Source organism: Lagopus leucura, unplaced genomic scaffold, assembly GCF_019238085.1.
Source record: "Lagopus leucura isolate 7727_CA_CO unplaced genomic scaffold, USGS_WTPT01 Super-Scaffold_100015, whole genome shotgun sequence".
NCBI classification, from domain to species: domain Eukaryota; kingdom Metazoa; phylum Chordata; class Aves; order Galliformes; family Phasianidae; genus Lagopus; species Lagopus leucura.
The window spans coordinates 10,303,775-10,328,901 of NW_024962269.1; the positions used below are offsets into that span (position 1 = coordinate 10,303,775).

Below are 25,127 nucleotides of genomic sequence, written 5' to 3' on the forward strand. Positions count from 1 at the left end.
TATCTTATTTCAGAGTTATCCTGTAGCTGAAAAACCACCAGGAAAGCAAAGTTAAAAGTAAAGAGTGGTGGCTTTTTACTTGTGGAGTACTCAGCAGCCCTTGAATATTTTTTTCCAAATTCAATTGTATGAAAAAAGAGAAAGGAGTGTAACAGAGCAGATGCAGACTGAGTCACAGATTTTTCCCATTCTCAGAATTCAAGTAGTCACACCCTTTCTGCTCTGCACTGTTTTGCACACCAGGCATCTAATGCCAGCTCTGTTATGGACACCTTGGTTAAAGTCCAGGAAACTCCCTTGGAGTGTTTCCATCCACTGCTTCAGCAGATTAAGGAATTAATATCAGTTTCATTTCTGCAGTATTTGCTAAGCATCTCCCTTCCAGAGAGTGTCCTATACCTCTTCCAGGGTATCTAGTACCTTTTTCCTTAAAGCTGCATGCTGTATGCCACCACCTGTTTCCCACCTTATGCACTACACACAGAGGGGCTCAGCTGATTGCGTGGCTTTATCTTCATCACTTGGATGCTACTACATAGAGTTATATGCACTTAAGAGCTTAGAGCATTCAGCACCAGCATTAGAGGTAAGAACTGAAATCTTACTCCAGAATCCTGTATCTGATTACTTCTAAAAATCACTGCTAAGACAGCTGTGTCCAGGTATCAGCAACAGAAACCAGCAAACACTTTCATCTATGGCACAAAAAGGAAGGCACAAAAGTAGCTTCAATTGCAAGAGCTTACCCTGTGCAAGTAATGCAGGCAGCTTTCTTCTTCATAGTACTCCTTCAGGGAACTGTAGCCATGAAATTTCCTGAAAAGGACAGTGTCATTGCCATCATCTGCTTCTAGTACACGTGACTCCCATTTGCAAGTAAGGACATGGGCGCAGAGACAGGAATGACGCCTGGATTTTTATGGACAATGCCTTTTTTCTACTCACTGCTTCTGCAAAAATCACCTTTGGCAGCACCTACTTCTATGCTTTCTGTGCTTACTCAAACACTGCTAGCAGGATGCTTTTTCTTTTTTTTTAATACATAGCAAGGTAATCACACAAGTTGAAATACAGCAGCCTAGGAGGCATTTTGTTTTTAAACTTAACTTGTTTTTTTCCACATGTATGAATTACTTAATGACCTTCTTCTTCACTGGAAAGCCTTTTCAAATGTAAAACCATTACAGCTTATAAACCTCAAACTTACTGGACCCGAAAGGGTCTGCCAACAAGATTCACAGAATTCACTGTAGATGCAGTTCTTTGCTGCATCCTGAGCTCTTCATCCTAAACCCATGATTCAGTGAGTCTCTATTCAAGTGCCCTTTTTTTTTTTTTTTCCTCTTGGAGAGTAAGAGACAATGATGCAGCTGTAGGCAGAAACTACACAGGTCTCAGGGATGAGGGACGAGTAGGAAGATTTCCCCTAGAAATCACTTTCAGAAATACAACAGACAACAATGCTCCTACTCCTCCAAAAGCCCTTAAAGCTGTATAGCTGACAGTGTACAGCTTCAGCATTTTGTAAAGGTGTCAGTGCTTGATACAGAACATGTCATGGCATGAATTCAGACACTGAACAAAGTGCTGCGTTGTTTTCAAGGATACAAACAGCAACATACCACAGATTATTAAAGCACAGAGCTTAATTTAGCTGTTAGCATGACAAATTAAAAGTTCATGTTATCTCAGCCAACCCTAATGTTTATGGAGATGGTGGCAGTATTCTGCAGAAGGAGGGTTTGTTTCAAAATGCGAGCTGGACTAAGAACACTTGTGAGCAGTTCTGAGATGCTTTCTGCATCTGCATTCTGCACTATCTTTTTCTTGACCTCTTGGCATGACAGGCCTTCTTCCTAGTGTATTCTAGGCTGCAGGTTCAGACATTACTTATACAAAAATGGCTTCTGGATGACTATACAGAAGCTCTGACTGTCAAGACTAAAGATCGTGGGGCGTTCTTGTGGTATGTTTTATTCAATGCAATGGCAAAGAAGGATTTCTGAGGGTGTCAGCACTGCATTTCAGCAGATTCCTACAGGCGGACCAGGAGGTGTGCAAGAGCAACACTTGAAACAGGAGAAACAGAGTCCCCTTTCCTACCTCATAACATTGTCATCAATCTGCATAAGGGATGTTGCTGTATAGAGTTTGCTCAGATCAGCATCTGACAGGCTTTGTGGCTTCTTCATGTTATCTCCAAAAAGAACTTGCCTGAAAGAAAAATAGCAAGAAAAATCATTCAAACACCACAACCATGGCAGCAAAGCCATGACCCGCTCAAGGATCAATCTGACAAGAACAGAAGTGAGCTACATACGCATGAGGCTTTCTTGAGAATAAGCACAGCTTATCCATCCACCTCCCATCATAATAAGGCATAATAAACTAACAGCCACTTCAGAGAAAAATGCTCTCCTTTCATACTGAAAAACTGCACTAAGGAGCCTCTGTGAAGAATGTTCCCAGAACAGGCAGCACTAAGGATATTCAGAACAGAGGCTTCATGTGTTTTTACAGGTAGGGTCCTCTGGTTTCAGCCCAAACCCACAGGCGACTCACGCAAGAGCACAGCAGTCCTGGGCAAAGCACCTCCTTCACCATATGCTCCTGAAGTCTCCCCCAGCACAGACATCAGGTTAGCTCAGCAACAGAAATTACTTGGGGGCATTACCTTAGCAGAAAGCTATTTACTATGGACACTTATCATAATTAGTTATTGCCCTCAGGAGAGGATGTGTTTCTTCACCAGAACAAACCGCTCCCTTAACAAACAGAACAAAGGCCACAAGTTGGAAAGGTTTTTGTTGGTTTTTTTTCTTTCTTTCTTCCCCTTTTAGAGGCAGCTGCAGGGCAGAGCAGGAGGGAGACTAGGTTTGTCTTGGGAGAGCTGCGTTAGAGCACAAACAGTTGTGGAAAAAAGATTACTTAACTGATTCTCCTCCAAGCCAGCTGTGCCTTCATCTGGCTTATGAATCTATGCACATTTAATGGGTGTTTATGATATACCATGACATGTTAAACTCGATCAGGTTGTATAAATATTTGTCAATCCGGAGTGAATTACATGGATCATCCTGCATGTCAGTTGACCCAACTCCTTCTGCAAGTATTTCATACTGCATCGGAGTGTAAGCAATGAACCAAAAGTTTATAAGTGACACAAACTCCTAACTGGAATGCCTCTTAACTATTCTCCTCTTTTTCCCTCAACTCAGGGATCTCCAAATGTAACAGATGAGGTACTTACACATCCATTGCCTTAGAAGCACTCAATTTTTCATAGAGGCAACACAAACAGTGAGCATGTCACCTGCTTAACAAACACAGTCCTTTCATATGTGAGAGCCACAGATCACAGCAGTAGCATAGGGATACTACAACTACATCTGCACTCCAGGAAGAGCAACACTAAGTACTCTGCTGGCTACATGCTCTCTGCTGAAGAACAGCTAGAAGCCAGATCTACAGAGCGACTGTTTGCTTATCAAATAAGCAGCAGCCCCATGCAGCAGATCTTGCAGATTAATCCTACCTCTGGCAGGTGGCAGAAAGAACAAGAGGCTCCTTGAATAGGGGGTTCTTTGGCTAGAAGTGAAACAGATGCTGAATACTCCACTTTGAAGTTCAATTACAATGTCTTCCTGTGCTCATCTTGTTTATTCATTAAGCAAGTCTCCTCAGAAGGAAAACAAAGAAATCCCCTAGCATCCCACGACAAAGCTTGCTTTCTTCTGTCAGGATCATCAGGGTTTCTATATTTTATAGTATATGAGACTGACACAGGTTCCCCTTCTTTTCCTTGCTTTATTTACACGCCACTGAGCAAGGAACCTGTAATCTTTCAGGAGTCTGAATTTAAAGGGCTGAGGAAACAAATCCAATATAGCAACTGATCCAATCAGCAGCATCAGTGTAAGTGATGTGCTACACTACCTGTGAGAAAGGATGATCTTCTTCATGTTATCTGCCATGAGGAAGTTATAAAATCTTCTACATTGATCCCATTGCATGAAGGTTTCCTGTGCCCTAGAAATAAACATAGTGCATTAACAATCAAAGCTGTTTATGGAGATCTTTAATGATCAGAGTAATACACCGTAACATAAGATGGCAGCCTACAGGCTGTGTAAACACATCTCTGGGCTTTACCTGCCACAGCTTAACCTTTCCCAGGGAATGACTTTCACTTTGATGAAGTTTGATGGTATCAGAAAACGGATCTGCAGTCTCATTTTGCACAATGCAATTAGCTGCTCTGATCAGAGAGCATTTAAGAGCCATCAGTCAAGATCTGCAACACTGACAGGAAGATTCTGTATCCCTTATCATAAGTTGAGTGCAATTTACCTAATGGAACTAACAAGGAAAAAACTCCAATCTTCTGCTGGAAAAAAAAATTGTTTATTTTGTGTAACAGCTTTGCAGAGAAAATCATTTGTGCAGATGTTTCCAGTATTCACATACACTGTCACCATTTCAGCTTCATTGGCAGTAACTGTAGGAATAAACACCAGTTGCAGCTGCAAGAAGCACAGTTGAGGTCTCTACCTACACTCAAAGCAGAACAGCACTTCACAGCTTATCTGTTGTTAAAACAGAACTAAAGTTGTCCAGACTTCAGCGAGCTCTGCCAGATACAGGGCACTCCTTTGCTACGCAGGGTCATGGGCAGGTTATAGCTTTACTCTTAAATAGGTTTGCTGTTACTGAGGAAACACACTATCATTTACTGAGCAACCTAAGAATGCTGGGAGCAAGCAGTTTCAGCTACTGAAATACTCCCATTTAAACATTAACATACCATGAGAAATTGTGGTAGATTTGTCATGAATTCCCAACCCCCAAGTTCCTCAGCAGAGCATAAGCAAGCCATGCCAGCCTGCAGTAAGCCACACTGCAGCACAGACCTTCAGGCTACAGCCAGCCTTTACCTACCATGTTTATGTCCAGCCACAGGAATAAGGACAGGAAAAGATTTTCCAAACAAACCTTCAAAGCCATTTCAAGACAACTAGAGCTCAAACTTTCCCCCAGTTACTGTGGCAGACAGTATGGTTGTTAATATGCTGCGAGCACTGATAAAAATGCAGTTTCCAAGGTTTGGAGGACTGCACAGGTCTGAAAGGCGGGGACTCTCCCCACAGCCCACAGCTATGGTGCAAGTGCATTCCACAAGATCAAGTAGTAGAATCAAGTCTGTGCAGGCAGAGATTAAGGAATAAGACAGGTCCCTGCTTGGCCTCAGGGAACAAATTCCCCGAACTTTGTGTCAATTCATTAAACCAAGAGACCCATTTTCTGCTGGTAGAGCATTTTGTTGTTGCTACTTTATCAGACCTGTCTATGGGACACTTGCTTAATGCCCTGGAAAGGCTTTTGTATTTCGGATATCTGCTTCATCTTATTCATCATCACTTCTTCCCAATTTTTCTCCTTTTACTTCCTAACGATGTTTGGGGACAAAGGCTGTACAAGCTAAGAAAAAAAAAAACAACCACCCTATAAGCTAACTGGTAATCTACCAGAGTAATCCACCTTCACATAGCCCAGAGGAAAGAGACCAGTTATTTTCACCTATCAGAATATGACCAGGAAGGCCAAGGCTTACCCACTCTACCTGGAGATGCTTTGTATCTCCTCCTTCTACAGGAGGGAAAGAAGGCCCACGTTATCCTGTTTTTTTCTTTGTGGATATTTACTGACCTTGCTTTCCCCTAGCTCTCTCTAATTACCATTTAAAAGCAGCACTAGATAGGTAGGCAGACAGGAGACCTAAACAGCCTTCCTGCTGGGTGCACTGTAACACACAGCAGATGTTTTGTGACTGGAGATTTGCTAGTAGATGTTTACCCAGCAGGTGGAGTCAAGAGCTCAATAATCCGCAAGAGCCCACAGAGGACTTGCATTAAACTCAGGCAAGCAGCTGTTATTTTTCCATATGGATATCCAAGTGCAGGAGTGTTAACGAGGCTGCCCCTCTGCTGCCGTTCCACAAGCACATTGTGACACAGTACTAAGAAACCAGCTTAGAGAACAGCATTACTCACAGCATTTTGGAGACCAGAAATACAATGTTGCATAACTGCAGAAGATAAATCAAACAGGCCAAGGCCAGATGTGATCCTTGCAAGCCCTGTTTGATGGCTGCAAAAACAGTTCCAGGAGCTGCCTTCAAAAGAATGCATCAAGAGGATTCTTGCTACATTCACCATTCTGGGAGGCCAGATTCCACAGCAAGTCCCTCACAGTGCTGTCATAGTTTCATCTTTATCTGTCCAAAGGACTTTGACACAAATAGCCTGGGGGTATCAATAGCTTCCTTTGCTTTTCAAATATTCTCATGGCTCAGTGATGCAGTTAAGTCACTGTACAGTCAGCAACACATCAGTAGCTGTTTGTATGTGCAGATAGAAAAAAGTGGAAGCATTAGTTTAGCCAGTTGCACTGTTTTAATTTTCATTAGCTGTGCATACACGGAAAGTTACTTCACATCAGGTGAGCTACCAGTTTCCAAGCAGCAGCGCTGTGTGCTTGCCCTCCATCAGTGAATACACGTGTTAGCACTAGATGGAGCCCTTACAGCTCTTGTGAAGGCTACAGCCTCGGCTTCCAAGCAGGGAACGACAGGTTAATGGGTAGGCAGACCATCTAAAAGCCTTAGCCTCTCCACCTTCCAAATTTCAGGCCAGTAGTACGATTGCAAGCGCCTCTCCATGCCCTCAGCATCCTACTGCACTATTTTATGGACACACAAAAAGGAAGGAGCATGAACAGACAGTTTGAGCTTCGTGTTTTTTCAGTCTCTGCAGATAAGAGACAGTCTTATGAGCAGACCTTAGGGAACTCCACAGTGAAGCCAGAAGAGCTATTATGAACCAAGTGATACTTTCCAGAGCGATGAGAAAGCATAAACTATTGCTTTAATCCTGGCATCAGCTCAGAAGTTTGTCATGCTGCCCAGCCAGGACTGGATGAAGAATGCCTCCTCTTACCACACTGCAGCATTTCTGCCATGACAAAGTTAGGCAACTCACACATATAGAATGGCAGCTACCAGTATTTGTACCTGGTGAGGTACAGAAAGCTTGTTTGCAATGTTGACAAAGTCTATTTTGTTTGTGCTGCCAAATCAACAAAGTTGTGGCTGCTCCTTCGGCTCCTGCGCTCTGCATTTGTAAAGACTAAATAAGTGCAAGAGAAATAGTGCCCCCTTCCCCCCACCCTGCAGAAGAAACCAGGACAGAACTGCAGACTCACCTGAGCGCACTGTACCCCTGGCACACGCTGACACAGCACAGAACCCTCTCCTGGTTGGCCTGGTTCTCTCCCAGGTACTTGCACACGATGTTTCCACCCAGGCTGAAGCCTACCACAGCCAACTGGGTCTGAGGGTAGGTCTTCTTGATGTAATTCACCATGGCTCCAAATTCCCAGGTGCAACCTGAAAATAAGGACAGTGTCAAAGGCATCTTCCAACAGTCCCTGACTTCCACTTCAAACTCCAATTGTATGCTTTAAGTTCAGCTTCTTACTCCTTCTGATTTTTCAATAACCTCAAGGTTTAAGATCTCTGATTCACATGCTCAGGCATCTGCTTTATGAGTCCTGTGGACCTTAGCTTATGCCTCATTTTGGACCAACTGCCAAATTAAGATGAACTAAAAAAAAAAAATAAAAATCATGAGAGCAGCAGATCTGACAATCCACTCTTCCTTTCCAAAGCAGCTTAAAAATAACAGCATTTCATTGTCTTCCTGAGGCAGTTTGCCACTTCTGAACAGAAGTGAGCTATGTGGAAAGCGGCCTGCTCACTGCTCACAGCAAGACAGCCATAGGTTCTTAAATCCATGTTGAAAACACAGAGCAAGCTTGTCAGGACAGAGGGCTCAATGGACTGAAGAGCCTAAGCAGGTGCTCTCTGGAACTAGAGGGAATGGTTTAAGCAAAAGCAGCTAGACTTCTTTCAGCCACTTGAGGTAAAAATACTGCAGTTTCTTACAAGAGGAATGGGCCTCCCCACATCAAGGGAAGAAGTAGGTATCTCTACACAGATGCATGCTGCTCTCAGTTCATGCTCACTTGCATCCCACAGGCTGCAACACTGAGGGATCAAACTTCTGGCAGCACTGAGGTCCTCAGACTGTCTGAGAAATGAAGACAGTGGTATCAACTGACTGTGCACTTTGTTAATCTTCCAATTGGATTCAAGACTGCAAGCTGAGCAAACCACACAAACAAAATAAAATTCCACCTTTTAATTCATGTGTACCTCAGATCTGTGCAGTGGGGCTGCTACAGGAAGGTACATCCTAAGAGTTTGGATTCTACACTGTGCTATCCAAACACCGCTCCACTCTGCCTTCACCCCAAACGCAAAACCCTTGCTAGACATCAGCCTCAGATTTTAGCTAGCTCTGGAGCAGATGCTGAGCAAAGTTTGTGTTCACTTCAGTGAAAGAAAAAGCATCTGGATGAGCATCTCATCTGGGCTCAGGCACTTCCTTGTGAGCATTCCCACTTAGCAATTTTCCACAAGATGACAAATGCTGCATTGCTCTAGCTTCCTCTGGAAGAAGCTAGCAGTCAAAACACTACAGCATTTGACTGTCACAATTCGAAAGCATTTCAGAAACTTGAAGCTAAAATAACAACAGATCAAGCCTGAAGTAAAGGCTCAAGCAAATCAAGTTTATGATACTCGTTTCCCCAAAACACACCAGGAATCCAGCAAAAGCTGAAAGGACAAAGGGTATTTGGATTAGAGACAGAGTAAAGTTTGCTCAAGGTCTTACTGGCACTACTCTTGGCAGAGTCACTTCTTAGTGATTTACTGACTTGCTCAAAGGAAGTGCTAGGCATTCCTTGCCCTCCCCAAGGCTTCAGAAGATTTAGAAAGGCATGTCTCCAGAGCTACATTGCAGAACAGCTCCTTCAGGTCTAAAGAAAAACTACACAAAGTGAAGAAAGTCTACCATCAGCTCCAGCAAACTGAGAAACTGAGATGAGGGCTCAGAATTCCAGACCAGCATTTGACATTAGACAGAGATAAGTGACATCACCATCTTACTCCAGGCAGAGCTGTAGCAGATCTATACCCTGGTAGTGATGTTAATCTCCCCTCCCCCCCGACCCTTATTAACCATTTTAGTTAATTATTCAAGAATTCAGGCTCTAGCATTATAATTAGGTATCTGCTAGCATGATACTGCTGAAGGTTTCAGAGAACAGTCAGTAAATTTTGGAAATTACTCTGTCCTGGGAAGGTAATATTTTTGGAAGGAAGCTCCCAACTTTTATCAAAAAACCAAACAGCTGAATGAGATCAGGCTTGATTCTGGTAGACTCAAAGCAACTGCTAGCCTAGGATCTCATAACAAATCAAGGCTATTGGTACTTCTGAAATGTTTTCCCACTCAGGAGTGGATTAAATAGCTATAAAACAAGCAACAAGGCATTAATGCCTATCTACCTGCTACATTCAGAGTTCCAAAGCACAAGATATCTTTAACAAATAAATAAAGAACCTAATGCCAGTCTACTATTCTCACAGTTGAGTCCTGCCATAAGGTACCTATAGATGTCTGCAGTACAGAGGGCATGAGGGCTCAAAAGAACTCAGGAACAAGCAGATCAGGTCTCTGGCAAGAAGACCACATTTTACCAAGATCATGTTGCATGCTGCAGGGCAAGTTATGAATAGCTGGAGTCACTCCTAGGCCATCTCAAAATATTTCATTCCTTAAAGTTTACTGGCTAAGAAAGATTTCCTTATATGCAAAGTGAAAGTCCAAAATCATAGTAGCTAAGCACTACCACTTCTGTAGCTTTACTGTCAAGCTGCAGATCTGTTGCATTCCTTGATATTTGTGTTACATTCAGAGAATGATCTGACCATGGCCCTCCTAGGATAGAAACGTACTTTCTGGATAGGCTGGTACACAGTCCTCATTAGTTTTCAAAGCCTCACAAATAACTTCTGTCCAAGTCAAGTTTGTTCATATTCCACTAAACTGACATTTAAACATCCCTCAAATCATTTGAGCAGGCTGTCAGTAGCCACGAGAGCTTCTTAAGAAAGCTTTTCTTTCAAAAAACTGCCTCCTTGATTAGGAGTACGTGTTTAAGACCTAGGATGAGAAAGAAGGAAAAGTGAATCCCAGTACTAGTCTCCCTTCTTCCTCAAAAGTTACATTCATTTCCTAAGAAACAGTACAAAATGATTAGCCTAATTCAGCTATGGTAGCCTGATTAAGACCTAGAAATTGCACAAGCTTGAAAGTCACCAGCTGTGATGAAGTACTTACCATATGTGAACATTCGTGGAGAAGTGAGCTCAATATTTGGTAAGGCCCCCAAGTGATTCAGGACAGCACATCTGTACCCATTTTTTTGTGCATAGTCAACAAAAGTGCGGATATACTGCTTCTCACTGTGGTTAGCAATCCCAGGGCAGATTACCATCGTGACATCCTCTGTGCACAGAAAGAGAGAAAAAGAGAAAAGTTAAGTAAATGTCACTGCATGCAAATTAAGAGGTTCAGAAGCTTTCCATTTCACAGCCATGGGAAACCATGTGCCAGAAGAAAGCCAAAAATCCTATTATTCTGCCAAAAAAGCCCACTATGGGAAAGAACAGTAGCAGCCCTAATGCTAAAGATGTGGAAAGAGTAATTCATGTTATAAGAGATGAACATTTTTCTAACTCTGGGGAAGGCTGCACAAACAGTTCTACAGAAACTTCCCGAAGACTGAGTGAAAATGCTTCCCTTTGAAGAAAGCTGTTTTGGACATCACACATGCTCTGCCTTCTGGCAGCCCGCTGCGACTGTTAAGTGCATGGAAGCTCGAGAGCCTGCTGCTTGTCCACGCTTCCAGAGTTCAGTGCAACTCTGACACTCAAAAGGAAGCTCTACTAGGCACAGAAATTCTGACTGTCCGACATTAGGCATCCTCTGCTTCATTGCTACACAATCCCTGATCTGCCAACACCGTTCATCCCTTTAACAAGAGATCATTTCATCAGCTAAGAAAGTCTCTACTGTAATTCAGCAAATTACAAGATTAGCATATGCACTTCCAATTAGCTATCATACTCTGCACTGCTGTACAAAGCTCTAACTTGTAGTTCTACCCACTGTGGATTTTTGCCTCATTAGGAATGCACTGTTCGGATTGTCTTTAGTGATAAGGATAACAGAAACTGTTACAGTGTAACATTACATATCACAAAGACCTCAACTCTGACCATGCTAAGAACTTGACCTGAAGGCAAACTGGGAATCTTGGGCTTACCATAAAATCAGCTACTGCAGAAATTTAGTTTGCACTACTGAAGTCACAGCAATTCAATTTTAAGTGTTGCTCTTACCACTACTGAGTTTCAACTCTGACATTCACTCTGAACATACATGCATAATGCAGAGGAAAACACCAGGATTCTCTTCTTCTTCTGAAATTCTCTTAAGGCTCCTCCATACCGTACGTGGTTTGTTTTCATACAGATCCTGAAACACCTACTGTCAACAAAAACTACCCAGAATCTGCTTGTAAGGGGGAGATAAAAGCCTAATTTCTTTTCCATACACACCAAGCTATGAAGAATGCTATGCTGCTATTCTCTGTTCTATGATCCTACAGTCTTGGCAGGCAAAGGGCACTCTGAACACAAAAGTTACCACCAGCTCATGGGCAGCATCACTCGTGCGAGAGAGGTTATGGAGCATTTATTCTGCCCCTTAACCCCCAGCCCTTGTCACACAAAGTCAATTTAATCTAGCAGGTTCTCCCCTGCTGTGTGAGATACAGATACATGGCAAGGCAGACTCAGTCTCCGCACATTGGGTAGCACTGTGCAGCAGCCCCTTCCCATCACCAAGATGAACACCTAACCTTCCTGAAAATCACGTAGCAGTGCTCTCATCTGCTTCCTCCCCACTCCCAGAGCACAGAATTGAGGTTAGCAGCTAAATGCAGCCAGCAGCTGTGTGACTGACCTCCAATGCAGTGCTCAGACTGCGGCTCAAAGAGATCAAAGGTTGCTGTTGCTCCATCTGGCATCGTGAGGTACTTGCGATGTCCGTACGGATGTGGTGATCTCACCCTCCCCATTTTTCCATAAAGGGCTGTCTGGATATGCCCGCTCTTCCCCCAGATCAAGGGTGGAATGTACCTGAAAGAGGCAACAATTTAATTGCATATCCTGCTGTGCTAACGAGCCTTCCAGAACAGATAGACAATCCCATAACAAAACTCCCCCTCAGTACCAAATATAGTAACAAATTGTGTTTTTGCTATGGCTGAACTGGCAGCACTGATCTTTGCAGCCCTACCAGTGACGAGACTGATAGGCTTCTAATGCTGAGCTATCAGCACTAGAAGAAGAGGCCAAAAACCCAGACATTCCTCCACATGGAAACATTACATGCACGAATGCTCCTTGCAGACTACACAGCGGCCTTGCGTCCTTGTGAGGCTGGAACAGCATGTTGCCAGCCAACCAAACTGACCTTCAAAACTTGTCAAGTGTCATAAATCTGCTTTAATTGAAACACTGAGGCCTGCTGGGTTGAGCCACACTGACTTGTGTAAGCACTTCAACACATAAAGCTGGTGGCAGAAACACAGGATTCATTGCAAGGTCTAGAAGACTAAAACCACAAGACTCGCTCCAGTTGCAACAATTTTGCATTGAAATGCTTTTCTCAGTTAGGTAAGGAGCAAGGTACAAGGAAATTTTGCCTCAAGTAGGGTTTCGTAATAAAGCAGGAACAGTTTCAAAAGGACCTCTAAGAGAATTTGCTAACCCAGCTCCCCTGGATAAATCTCTCTTTCAACATAAGGGGGGCATTCTACCAACCGTGTTTATCAAGGACACATTAAAGCTCCGTGATGAAGCAGAATGCCTTCTTCCTTCTGGCTTAGTGGCCCTTCAAAAAGACCTGGGTATAAACTGCTGTTAGCTGAAAGGGGTTAAAGGGGTAAAATGTGTTTAACCACAAGCAGAGCTGCCAGTGGTTTAACCAGAGGTACTGCTAACCAAGTGTTGGTGATGCAGTCACCTGGCCACTCTGCAAAGGAGAGACTGAGCAAATGCCTTGAAAAAGGGATTTACATCAGCTCTTGAGAGCAAAGCATGAATGATTCATTGTTTAGGAGAACAGCAGCCCCAGGGAGCATGCTCCAATTAAGGAGTCTCTGCTGCACAGAGCAGAGGATCCAGAACAAGCTTGAGAGCTGCCTGCACCACTGTGGATACCAAGAGATCAGTAACTCCCTTCCTCTTTTTAAGCAAAGGCTTCCTGCACACTCTCCCTCCTATTGCTTGAGATCATATGAAGCAAAGATCCTGTTCTTTCGTGCTTTGCCCTGCTCTCATAAAACTAGGCAGCTTTTAGGCTCATCCGATTTACTGCTTAAGCCCATAACCCATTAGAGTGTGACTGGACAGAAGCTCTGCTGTATGCTCTGACACTGCTCACAGCTGGACCTGCTTTCTCATGGCAGCTCTTACACCTCATATCTGTAATCCTGTGTCCCTCTTACATACCTCTTAAATAAGAAAACAACACTCTGTATAAAAGTTCTCGCAGCTTGTTTAGCAAAACAAGAATTGAGTTCCAGCAGAAGGATGCGCATTCTATCCCATCATCCAGGAAGGAAATTTTTTATAGCCAAAGTAACACAGTATGGCTCATTGCAGTTTCACTTTTTACAAGTGCAATTCAATTCCCAAGCAGACCCAAAACAGATTTCCATAGAAGTAGATATAACTTCAGAAAGTTAAAAAAAACAAAAAAACAACCAAAAAAAACTACAAGAGCCTATAGCCTTGTAAATTGCTCCCCCCTCCACTGCATTCCATCACTCACCTATAAAGCTTTGCAAATAATCTACACAAGAGCAGCAGCATTATCCATCTTTATCAGCCAAGCATATCCATACTGGGAGTACACACTGCAGCTGGGTGCTTGCCAGGAACAGCCTGTAGTGCAGATTCCAGCAACAGAGTGGACTGTACAACTTATTCTCCTTAACTGCTGCTAGAGATGGAGAGAAATCAGTGGATTGTCTCACGATGCAGAGGGTTACGATAGACGTGCATAGGGTTGGTGTGATGGGACAGTCGGTACAAACAAGGCTGAACAAGAAGGGCTACAGATGGCTCTGCCCAAGGCACACATTGCTCACTGCAGAGGTTTGGAACAGATTCTGCAGCCATTCTGAAAGGTGGAGGAAACACAGGTCTTCCAGTGCAACAGAAATCAGCTGCCCTCAGTCATTCACTCACAACCAGTTCAGAAGCCATATCCCATCTTAGATGGTGCTTGACTGACTTCTTTAAGAAGTCCTTTGTGAACAGATTTTGTTGGCAGCATATTTTTTTTTTTGTGGATGAGAGAGGAGAGTTGTCAAATACAGCCCATAATAAGATATTGAAGCTCTTCCAGAAGAGACTCAGACATCAGTGTAGTTTCATGGGTCACATCCTAGCACTGGAAAGCTTTGGTGACTTTCTGCAGAGCTGCTAGAAGGGAAATTAGAAGTATTCAAGACATCAACACAACTACTGGAACTTAAATCTAGACAAATGACTTCAAAAGAATTGTTTTTCAACAGCATGCTACCTACCACAGCCTGCTTCCTCAGGTCACAGCTTGTCACACAGGGGGAAAAAGCAATAAGGCTGCCTTCTTATAACCTGACTATAAGATTTCTGAAGCTCTGATATTCAATAAGTCAATCCTCTGTGCCCTTTTTACACAAACAGCACAGGCAGTTTCACTCTTGTCTACCCTCAAGGGAAGGTCTGAAAACAAGGCAGGAATACCACTGGCTCCACTTATAATGATGAACAGAGGCTGCCTATGGGTTGCACATTTCCATCCAACAGCATGCAGCCCTATGGAAAGGGTGCATTCACTGCTTGGTGCTTTCGGAGCACACATCAGTGTTTCTAAGCATCCTATGAACAAGGAAGAAAAACACTCAGCTTATCTTTTAAGTTAACTCCTGTGTAGTTGTTTCAGTGCCACACTGCCTGCAGCAGAGATGTGTGAGCATTAGTCACTGCACATGTAACTACGCTCTTCCAGGTGAATATTCAAAGGCAAAATCCAGCATGAGCAATGTGCATAGACAGTGCTCTGATGCAGAGATTTGTTACTCCCACTTAGTCTTACTTAAGGACGTTAAGTATGTTTATGCTGATTGCACTTAAGAGAAAGCAGTTATAACAGAAATATGTGCAAGTGGTAGGGCAACAGCCTGTTATTTCACTTGTCTTTTCTTTTACTCTTGCCCACTGACCTTTATGCTATAGACTTGCAGCAAGATAAGTAATCTGAAAGTCCCTGCAGGAGGGCTCCAGGAGACTGAAGACCACAATGGGGAGAGGGGGTGAAGGGGAAGGAGGAGGAGGGAAGAATTTGCCCAGATTGCATAAATCCTGATAAATCCTGCGTAGCCAGTGAAAACTAACCCATGTTAAAGCTCACCTGAACAGACTGCTGCAAAAGCTGACAGCTAGTACCATGACTAAAAATATTGGACTTATTACCAAGATGAGCTGCTAATCTGACCTAGTACAGAACCCATGAAGTCTAGATAGTGGCAGAGGGATGTCTGTATCAGTGTGTTCCAGTAAAAGCTGCTCTCAGCTGGTGGACAAGTTGGCAAGGCACCCTTAAAATGTGTAGCAGCACCAGGCATATGATCTGTCTGAGACTATTTTTGTTGACCATCTATTCTGGCAGTAGATAAATCTGCTTTTTCAAGTCTCTGTGCCAGTGGCTTTCTGTCTGCAGCTTTCAATGAATGCAAACCTACAAGAATTTCTAAAACCAAGTACTGAGCCCTGCAGTGCAAGACTGCATGGGACCGAAGGACAAGATACATCTTTTATCCACAGTTTATGCAGACTCTCAGCTTGCTTTTCTAAATCCATACACAGAAGAGAACAGAAAAAGCTCTTCAATCACAGCAGCTCACAATACCTCACTGGTAGGAAAGAAAACACTAGTTAGAAATTATTCAAGCAACTCTACCCTTTGAAAGTACAGGTTAGATAAGCTAATGTTTATTTCAGTCGTTATACAAAAACCAGTTCCATATTCAGTCCAGCTGAAACCACTTAACTATCTAATGCTGATAGCCACAGCTAGCACAGATTGTTTTGCAATGAGGCCAATACTCCTCATGGCAAACAGCTGAAAAAAAGATGCTCCTATGAAACAATCACCCTGCAGGCACAAGAGCATGTGCTCAGGCTTTTTCCTATGGCTTACCTTAAGCAAACAAGCTCAACAGCATGTGACACATGGAAACTTGAGCTAGATACCATGCTAACTGAACTGTTAAAGGCAAGTGACTCAAGGAGCATCCAAGCCTCATCCTTTAGATTTTAATGCAAATGCTATCATGACTGCTAAATTTAACCATGCATTTCAAACAAGGGCCTCTCACTCAAAAGCAGGTGGCTCCCCTCAATCACTGGTAATTAGCAGAAAAAGTGTTCAAGGACATGACAGACTTCCTCAGCTTCTCTCTAATGCGTGCTATAAGCCAAAGTGGCTTTGTTAAAACACCATGCTTGTAGAGATTATCCCAGGATAGCAAGTTTCACTGTGTGATTCACTGTGCATTCCCCAGCATGCTGTGTTCCAGCAAAGCTGTTCACAAACGTGAGGATCCAGGCTCAGGCTGTGTGTCCACAGGCAGCTGATCTGAGTGATCTTCCTACTTTGATTTGGTGAGCTGCAACAGGTATCAGGTACTCTAAGAAAAGACAAGCACTTAATGCAATTCATTAAGGTTCTCAATAGCTATGAATTTTAGGAAGGGGATTTCAGTAACTGGAATCTGTGGCAGAATGTAGATGGTAGAACAGGTCTGGGGTTGCCAGTTGCTTGTTATGGAAACTGATTTTAGCAAACTCTGTATTCATCATGTCACGTGCCTTAGCTGGCCAAATGAATTCAGACCCAGTTACATAAACACGCTTCACAAATGCCAGCTTTTTTAGCTCCAAGTGCTTCATTTTAGCTGTAAAACCCACCCCCACATCTTGATAGGTGACAGCCCACAGCAGTCTCCGAGAGCAAGAGAAGACCTTAGGTGCTTCAAGAATCTCCACCTAGCATTTTAAGGTTAAAACCAATTCCAATATGTGCATCTAGATTAAGTTTTAGTGACCATCAGAGCAGATTATGATTTTAGAGCACGTACGTTTCCCAGCCTACAGAATTTAGGAAAGCAGCAGCTGCATAAGCAGCTCAAACAAAGCACAAAACCAGAGCTATTTTTATTAGCAAGCATCAGCATTCAGATCCTCGAAGAACTGAAGCAGAAGTTCAGCAACAAGCTTATTTCTGGAGTATTACTTCATTTCAATTGTGGAGATTAACACTTTAAACATCAACTCTTGCATCAGCTTTGATGTACACTGGATACCAAGGGCAAGAAAATCTGTGATCTGTGCACATCAGGAGAACTGCCTCCTGCATTACAACAGGGGTTTGGCTGTTTTTTTTTTTTCCTCTTGGCAGACCTGTCTGGAAGAATTTAAAGGATGCTTTACAAACCACACCTTGCTTGAACCTTGTCTCCAATGCTAGGGAAAGCAATTAATTTACAATCAAGAAATCTAATTGAAGACTCTGGAGGGTTCACAGTCTTCTCCCTCAATATGTAGAAAGCAACTTTTTCTGCACCAGCTCAGCTAGACTCTTCAGCGTGATGGAACACACAGCAAATACCTTCAAACCTGATTCTAAAATGGTGTTGGGACTTTCATGTCCCCATAGTCTCTAAAAAAGAAATTAACATAAGTGGAGTAGAATTGTTTGCATCGTACAGTAACTGCATAAAGCCTACCTAAAGGTACAGCTGTCCTCAGTTAAGCTACCTCCCCCCCAGTCTAGAGAGCTTTTATTTAGGAAGGAGCACAACATGCTCCTCCTTTGGTGACTACAAGATGTACTTTAGTCAAAACAAGGAATGGGTATTACAGCACATCATCCTTGCTGATGAGAGCTACAGAATGCCAGATTGCTGCCACAGCACAACACTCAGCAAGGACTCAGTCCCCACAAGGCTACTTTTCTCCCTAAGGAGAATGCTTCAATTAACCTGCAGGGAGCTGCTGCCCTTCTCTGCCTCTCAGCATGTTCACCTGTGAGAGCTCCAGCAGGAACACTGTTCTCAGTTTATTACTCTCCAGGAAGTGCTTCATCCAGGGTAGAGCACTAAGGAGCTGACAGGAATCAAATATAGTTGGCTATAGGATGGAGGAACAGAACAAAGCCCAAAGCCAGCTTTTCTAACTGCTTCTCTCCTTGCACCTACAGAAGAGCAAGGACAGTCCAAAAGAATATTCTGGTATCAAGTTGCCTGCTTATCTAGTACAGATTACTGTGCAAACAATGGACAAGAAAACCCTGCCATGGATCTTTAACAGCATTTACTAACAGGCCTGACAGTCCTTTGCTCCAGTCTCTGAGGAGCTTGCCTGCATTAAGGATGTGTGCAGGAAGCAATTCTCTTCCATAAGGATGATACCTGTGCCATAACTCTACAGGAATAGTGTACACAAATAGTGTACACAAACACACTTGATAGAAGAAGTGGGTGCAGCAAAAAAAACCCTCTATCACAGCACAGAAGACACAGGCCAAATTTGTCTGCACAAGTCAGAGGAGCCCATGCTACATTTCTACAGCACTAAGAGATGGCAGACTTTCTGTAGTGATTTGAAAGGCAGGAACAGGAGACAGCCAGTGGACAGGCCTGAATGCTTGAGGGTACAAATAACTGAACCAATATCAAAGAGGTTTCAAGCAAGAAGCAGAACAAGAAAGTCTGATTATGCTACTTCACTATGCTATTTCATTGGGCAGGGGTTGAGAAAGCAAAACAGAGAGATGAAACTTCCTTCCGATGTGGGCAGAAACAGTCCTCTGTTCATGAGATATGTAGAAAGCTTCTAGCAGTTTAGAGAATTGTAAGAAGCAGTATTAGCATCTGCAAGTGCAAGGTACCTGGCTCACGGCCATCCCAGGCAGTTTTACTATCCAAAGCTCTTAAATTATTCACCCACCACCACTTGGCTTATTGAATGATGCTGTTTACAGTTTATTCAGCAAGTCCAGAGGTAAGGATAGTGCCATAAAGGAAAAATAAAATCAAGGAGAAAAGTGTTTTTCGATTATTTTTCAATACCTGCACATACAGAACAGCCTTGCCTGCCTCTGCTTTCTCCCTGCCACTCAGTTTTAAATACCCTTTGAGCATAAGGGCAGTGAACAGACCACGTCTAAAAGCCAGTTTCCAGCTGTACAGAAGAATCAGTGGGGGATCTTACAGCAAACCAAGCACTGATGTAACAGGAGGGATTGCTGGGCTACTTACTTTGCCTTCATGGTAGAATTTGAAAAGAGCTGCTTAATCAGCTTTCCTAACACTCTGAATAATTAGCAAGTAATCAAAGTCTTGCAAGATTTTTCAGTGGAGTACAGCACAAGCTGCTTCCACATAGTTTTCCTAATTAGTCCTACAAACTATTTCATGCGTAATTGCAGGAATTTAAATACATTTGTTTCCCACTAGTTTCCAGGTGACTTTCATGCATATAAACAGGCCCTCTTTGATATTTTTAATCTTTGCATTAAAAAAAAAAAAGGCAATAACCTCAACAGAACACCAAATCACAAACAATCTTACAGCTGAGTTGTCCCTTTCAAGCACCAACAGCACGATATTCCCCTCTATCTGAACATAGCTATGCAGATAAGACTGAACAACTACTTTATTGACTTTTTTTTTCCCTCCCCAAAGAGTTTTTCTGTGGTACAAATCCTTCTGGCAATATTCTGCCCAAGAATGAGGTACTGGAAATCACGGCTGCAGCTTTCAGAGAAGTCAGCAAGTGTGAGCTCTGAGTTTACCCACTGAGAACAGACTGAGATTGCACACTATTAACACAACGCTGGGGTTCTGCAAGAAGCTTTTCTTGCCTGTAACTAACACACACCAGATGTACCACAAGTTTTAGACATGTTCTGCATTTTCACTCCCTCAGGAGCACTTTGTTCTCCAACTGTGTGGAAATCCAAAGCATGTTTCTAATGTGATATTGCTTAGCTTGTGCAGTGAGGACAGTGCTGAAACTGAAGTGATAAAGACTCTGAATTACTTTAAAATAAGCACATTCACCTAAGTTTCCAAGATTACCCTGATATTAATATACCTTCAAGATTGGTAATCAGCACAGCTTCATGCCTGTGCTTTCAGTGACTAAAGACATGCCAGCTTGGAGTGTCAACATCTAGATGACAAGTGTCTAAAATACATGTAAGAAGGTTCTGGTAACTTGATCTTTTCTAGGGAAGTAACTACTTTACAGTTAGGGCACTAGAAATAATCGATATTCAATTTCAATGCTCAGCTTCAACAGACATATGTTGCTTCCAAATTCAGAGTGCATTAGGGAAACCCCCTTGGGCTCATATTTGAGAGATAATGATTTGCTCTAAGAGTTTACAAACCCTATGGCCTAAGATCTTATGCCTTATGCTACCAACGCACCTAACAGCACTGCTAAAAGCCTCTCAGCTCTCCTACAATGACTGGCATTAAGTCAGCTTGACTTTGGAGATCTAAAAGGAAGGTCCATCAGGCAGCACTCGGTGCTTATTGCGTGTTTAAGGCTTTTAAATAGGACTGGAAAGACTGACTGTAGAGAAAATACTGTAACTAAAGTCCTTGACCCCCCCTTCTAGAGCCTCATGGAGTTGTAGGAAATGCTTGATATTTTTGGTGAAGGAGGGCCAGCTGCACTGATTCTGGAGGTCCCAGAACTGGAGGTCAAGGATCAGTCTGCTCAAATACACAGTTGATACAAGCTCTCATTAACAGTGATTTCCTTAGAGCAATCCATTATATCATCACTTTACTAAACTGGTTATCATGATGAGCTTTACTCAGTAATAGATTTCAATAGTCTTCAATCAACTTAATACACTTCACATAAAAGTGGGCACTTTAAAACTAAGAGCTATCCCTGCGTTCATTGTAAGTGCTTGGACACACAGTGAAAATGTTTCCTGCCCACGAGCTGTGACAGATATCCTTCCTATGGAGAGCAGTGGGGAGGAATGGAGAGTGAGTGAACAGGAGCAAGAGATGACTGCAACCATCCCTCACCTGCTTCCACAGGCAGTGCATGCTGTACAGTGCAGTACCAGCATGCAGACCCCATACAGAAGGCACAGATGCTTTTCCACACATCCACAGAAAGCTCTTGTGCAGCAAGGCTTGGTCTTACCCCAGCTACCTGGTATGCTAACAACAATGAAGTGTTGAACTTACAACGTACATTTCCTCCACATAATTCCTTAGCCAGGTTATTAGCCACTCATTGGCACCAGGTTTACGAAATACAGTAGGCAAAAGGATGGTGCAGTGCAGCTCTTCACAACACAAGTCAATGTGGACAAAAGATCCTACTTACTCTTTGGTCAACAGCGGGCAGGATTTGAGCAGAAAGCGGGACAAAGCAGAGTCCTGGTAGATGAGTTCAGGGGGGGCAGTGGGGCTTTTTAAATTCAAGCAGCGAACGATAACATAGAGAACAGCAGCGACTGCAGCAAGCTTCACCCCATCAAACACTGCCGGCAGCTCAGGGGTTTCCAACATCACACTCATGTTGAACCTGGAGATAAAATGCCATATTAAAGCCTTCAACCATGGATATGAATATCAATTGCCACACTGCATACAAAACTGTACTAGATACCTTCATTAGTCACTTAACAGTACTACTGAAATGCTAGTTTATCAGCTCGGACTGCTTTTAAGATGAAAGAAAGACTGTTTTGTACTGCTCAAAACACCCTGACCACAAGGAACAGATATTGGACGATGAGTTGGGAAGGAGACTTATTCCTATCAGGGCTGCACTAGAACTGTAACAGCATCTCAGGTGTCAAACCTTGCAGCCAGTCGGTGCTTTTGGGTTCTCAGCCAAGACTACCTAACTCAAACAGAAGCTGAGTGAAAAGTCAGGTTATAAAGGAATATCAGCACTGTGGATATTTCTTCTAAGACGTTCAAGTCTTGATAAGGAGAACTTGAGAGAACTACTGTGGTTAGTTCCTCAGCCTGAACTCTGCAGCCCTATGCAAATACTGCTACTAACTCCTGGGTGTGTTTAGAGTGTTAGAGTGATTACTTCATGTGCCACTGAGTTCAGAGTCTCTTTTAATTTGCTGTTGTTTCACAGCTAAAGGAGGACTAGGTTAAAATCTATCCCTTTGAGAGCTTCAGAGTAAAGGAAGTGGGGGAAAGGATGGGAGGGAGAATTAAAAAAAAAAAAAAAAAAAAAAAAAAAAAAAGCAATATAACAATACCCTTCCAGTTTGAAAACAAGTTCTTGAACCGATCTAGCTGCTTTTGAACACCTGGTTCAAATAACTGGATGAGGTTATTACAGAGAGATTTCATCCATACTCTTCCATTGGTCTTCCCTCAGCCACACAGGTAACCCCAGAAAGATACTGATAAGTGAAGCCTTACTAATGTCACTTCTCTTCAAACCAGGAGCAATAGCCAGTCCTCAGCAGAATCTTCTCTTCTGGATCCACGTGCCAAGCAACCCTACAAAAGGGGGGGAAACAAGCTGATCAGGAGCAGAAAGGCTTCATCTCTCTGTTACAAGGGAAAACCACAAAAGTTTCAAGCAGTCCCTTCACAGACATATCAACTGATTTCACTCTGAGCCACTTCAACCCTGACCCCCTTGCACTGCAAACCTCTCTTACCTTTGGAGCTGCCAGTCTCTGCCTATAGCACACTAATCCATCTGCAGCACAGGAACGTCTTCATGAGAAGGGACGGACAAAACAGTAATGAAAACTAATGCAGCTCCAGAAGAAAGCTGGACTGCAACCTTCCAGACAGATGTGACATTCCTCCCAGTTACAACAGCTACCCAAACTTCTCCACACTGACAAGACTAGAACTAACAAGGTACTGAAGTGCAAAGCCAGACTGAAGTTTCCTGCTTCTTTTACACAGCCTGTTACAGACTGAAGTTTGTAAACAGTTTCTGCCTGCTCACACACTGCATTCTGAGAAGTTCTCCATACAACACTTCAACAAGAAGGTGAGAAGCACCAGCAGGCTGAGATACAGCCACCTAATTAACACTGCAGCACACACACCAAGGCTTGTCACAGCAGTGTGATAGTACTAATAGAAGAGAGAGCTTTCAGCCTCTAAGAGCACAAGCAGTACGTACAATTAGAGCTGGATTCCTTACAGGCACAATAAGCTGATATGGAAATGGAGCTTCCAAGAAACAGCTCCAGCACTGTCTGCTCCTTCTGATTTGGAAGATATGCCAACAAGACAGGCCGTACTGAAGCCTTGCTCGTCTTCCTCTCAGGAGGACAAAGCTTCAGAAGTACTTTCTGTACTCAGTGCAGCTACACCAAAATCAGTGGAGGAAATTGGAATTGGAGGAAAAAACAAGTCTGATATGAGCTTTGATCATCAGCAGCTTGGAGAGCCACAAGTGTCTGGTATCCGTGCTGCAAGAGGACAGAAGGTGAAGAAAATGAAGATATTTAATATTGGACAACTCTAAAGCTTTGGTTTCCCAGTCCCAATCTTTGTAGGAGAGGATGGAGAAGAGTAGGCTATTAAGAATCACATTTCTGATAACTGGAATATTACACTGGTATCATTTGTTGCAATGAGGAGTCCAAGTGCAGTGCTCAGCTGTCGCACATTACCTGGCTTCCACGCTCAGGCCTTCACCAACACTACAGCCAAGTGAGCAGGAAACTACAGCAAACCACAGCGATGATGATGGCTTCATGGCCAGCAGCAGGAGAGAACTGTGCTCCTGAGCAACGCCTGCCAGGTGACGAGCACAGCTTCCTCAGCTACAGCTGAGGGAAATTCTGCTGGCATCTTCACTGCTTCCTTTAGAGAAGTAATAGAGCAATGTTACCTATGACCTTCCTGCCACCTGGACCTTCAGCCAGTTTGCTGTTTACAGCTCTTACATCACCAGTGAATTTGTTAAAAATAAAACTGGGCGTGATTAGTCATCAGCATTTTGTACCAGTGACTCAATGCAACTCACCCAACTAGCCTGCACCGTTCTGAGAGCCCTCTCTCCCACAGTCTTTGGATTACAAACACATCTTGTGTAGTACTGCTATAACCAGTTTTTGCCTGTTGCTACCTTAAAAAGTGTACTGGCTTGGAGTTGCCTAGAGGAAAATCAGCAAGTTGTTTGTAAGAGGACAGTGCTGCCTACCAAGAGTCTATAACCAAAATCACTGATTATTTCTTAGGTAGACGCAGACACCTCAAACATGGGCTAAAGGTTCATGTGTTCAGGACCTTTACCTGCAGGCTCAGACCTGAGTATTTGTGCAAGCAACTGAGATGGCATTGCTGCTGCTGCACAGCAGTCTGCAGCAACCAACTTACACAACAAATCTACTCTAAGAAGGCAACATTGCTAAGCCCAGTGCCCAGGGCCAGGCCGCAGCACTTCCAGCATCTCTCTGGGTCTAAGCCCTGGGCACATCCATCTCTGCCAGGGCAGATGTGCAGGAGCTGAGCCAGAGCACTCAGCTCTAAAATCGCAAGGGTTTAGCTTACCAAAATGGATTTGAGAGCTCTCTGCCTCTAATCACACACATCAAACGTCTCTATTTATGAGCAGTGATGAGGTCACCTTGCTTCTCTTTCGTTAAACCCTTTTTGTGTTGACCCAATGAACTTGTCAGGTTATGAAAAACTATGGATAAGCACAGCGTTGAGCGAGGCAAATTTTGATCCTGAATCTCCTCAAAACGGGCCAGCACTAACATGAACAAACAGACATTTGGCCTTTCTATATACAGAACACAGGACTCGCTTTTAGCAAGCTAGTCAAAATTATCAAAGCACAATGAGTGCAGCGCTGGGAGCAATCAAACCTGCCTCCTCATCCATCACAGGGCTTGAGATCAACACGGAGAAGTACCAGGGAGCTGAAGCTCTTGGGGCCAAGGACGTCATTTTTGAAGAAACTGAAGTGCACAATTCCTTTTCTTTTTTTTATATAAATC

At 43.3% G+C, this 25,127-nt stretch overlaps 1 protein-coding gene across 3 annotated transcripts in view; it reads right to left on the bottom strand.

Annotated features, from left to right (window-relative positions):
- The window catches only part of ABHD2 (abhydrolase domain containing 2, acylglycerol lipase), a 39,561-nt gene that overhangs the window by 7,387 nt on the left and 7,047 nt on the right, over positions 1–25,127 (bottom strand). For all 3 annotated transcript variants that reach the window (XM_042875839.1, XM_042875837.1, XM_042875838.1), the window contains 8 exons: positions 22,573–22,653; positions 21,509–21,709; positions 11,997–12,172; positions 10,308–10,475; positions 7,261–7,444; positions 3,937–4,029; positions 2,104–2,214; positions 747–816 (listed from right to left, as the gene is read on the bottom strand). In XM_042875839.1, the coding sequence (XP_042731773.1) occupies positions 747–816; positions 2,104–2,214; positions 3,937–4,029; positions 7,261–7,444; positions 10,308–10,475; positions 11,997–12,172; positions 21,509–21,702 (996 nt within the window). In that variant the 5' untranslated portion in view covers positions 21,703–21,709; positions 22,573–22,653. The remainder of the gene's footprint in view (positions 1–746; positions 817–2,103; positions 2,215–3,936; positions 4,030–7,260; positions 7,445–10,307; positions 10,476–11,996; positions 12,173–21,508; positions 21,710–22,572; positions 22,654–25,127) is intronic.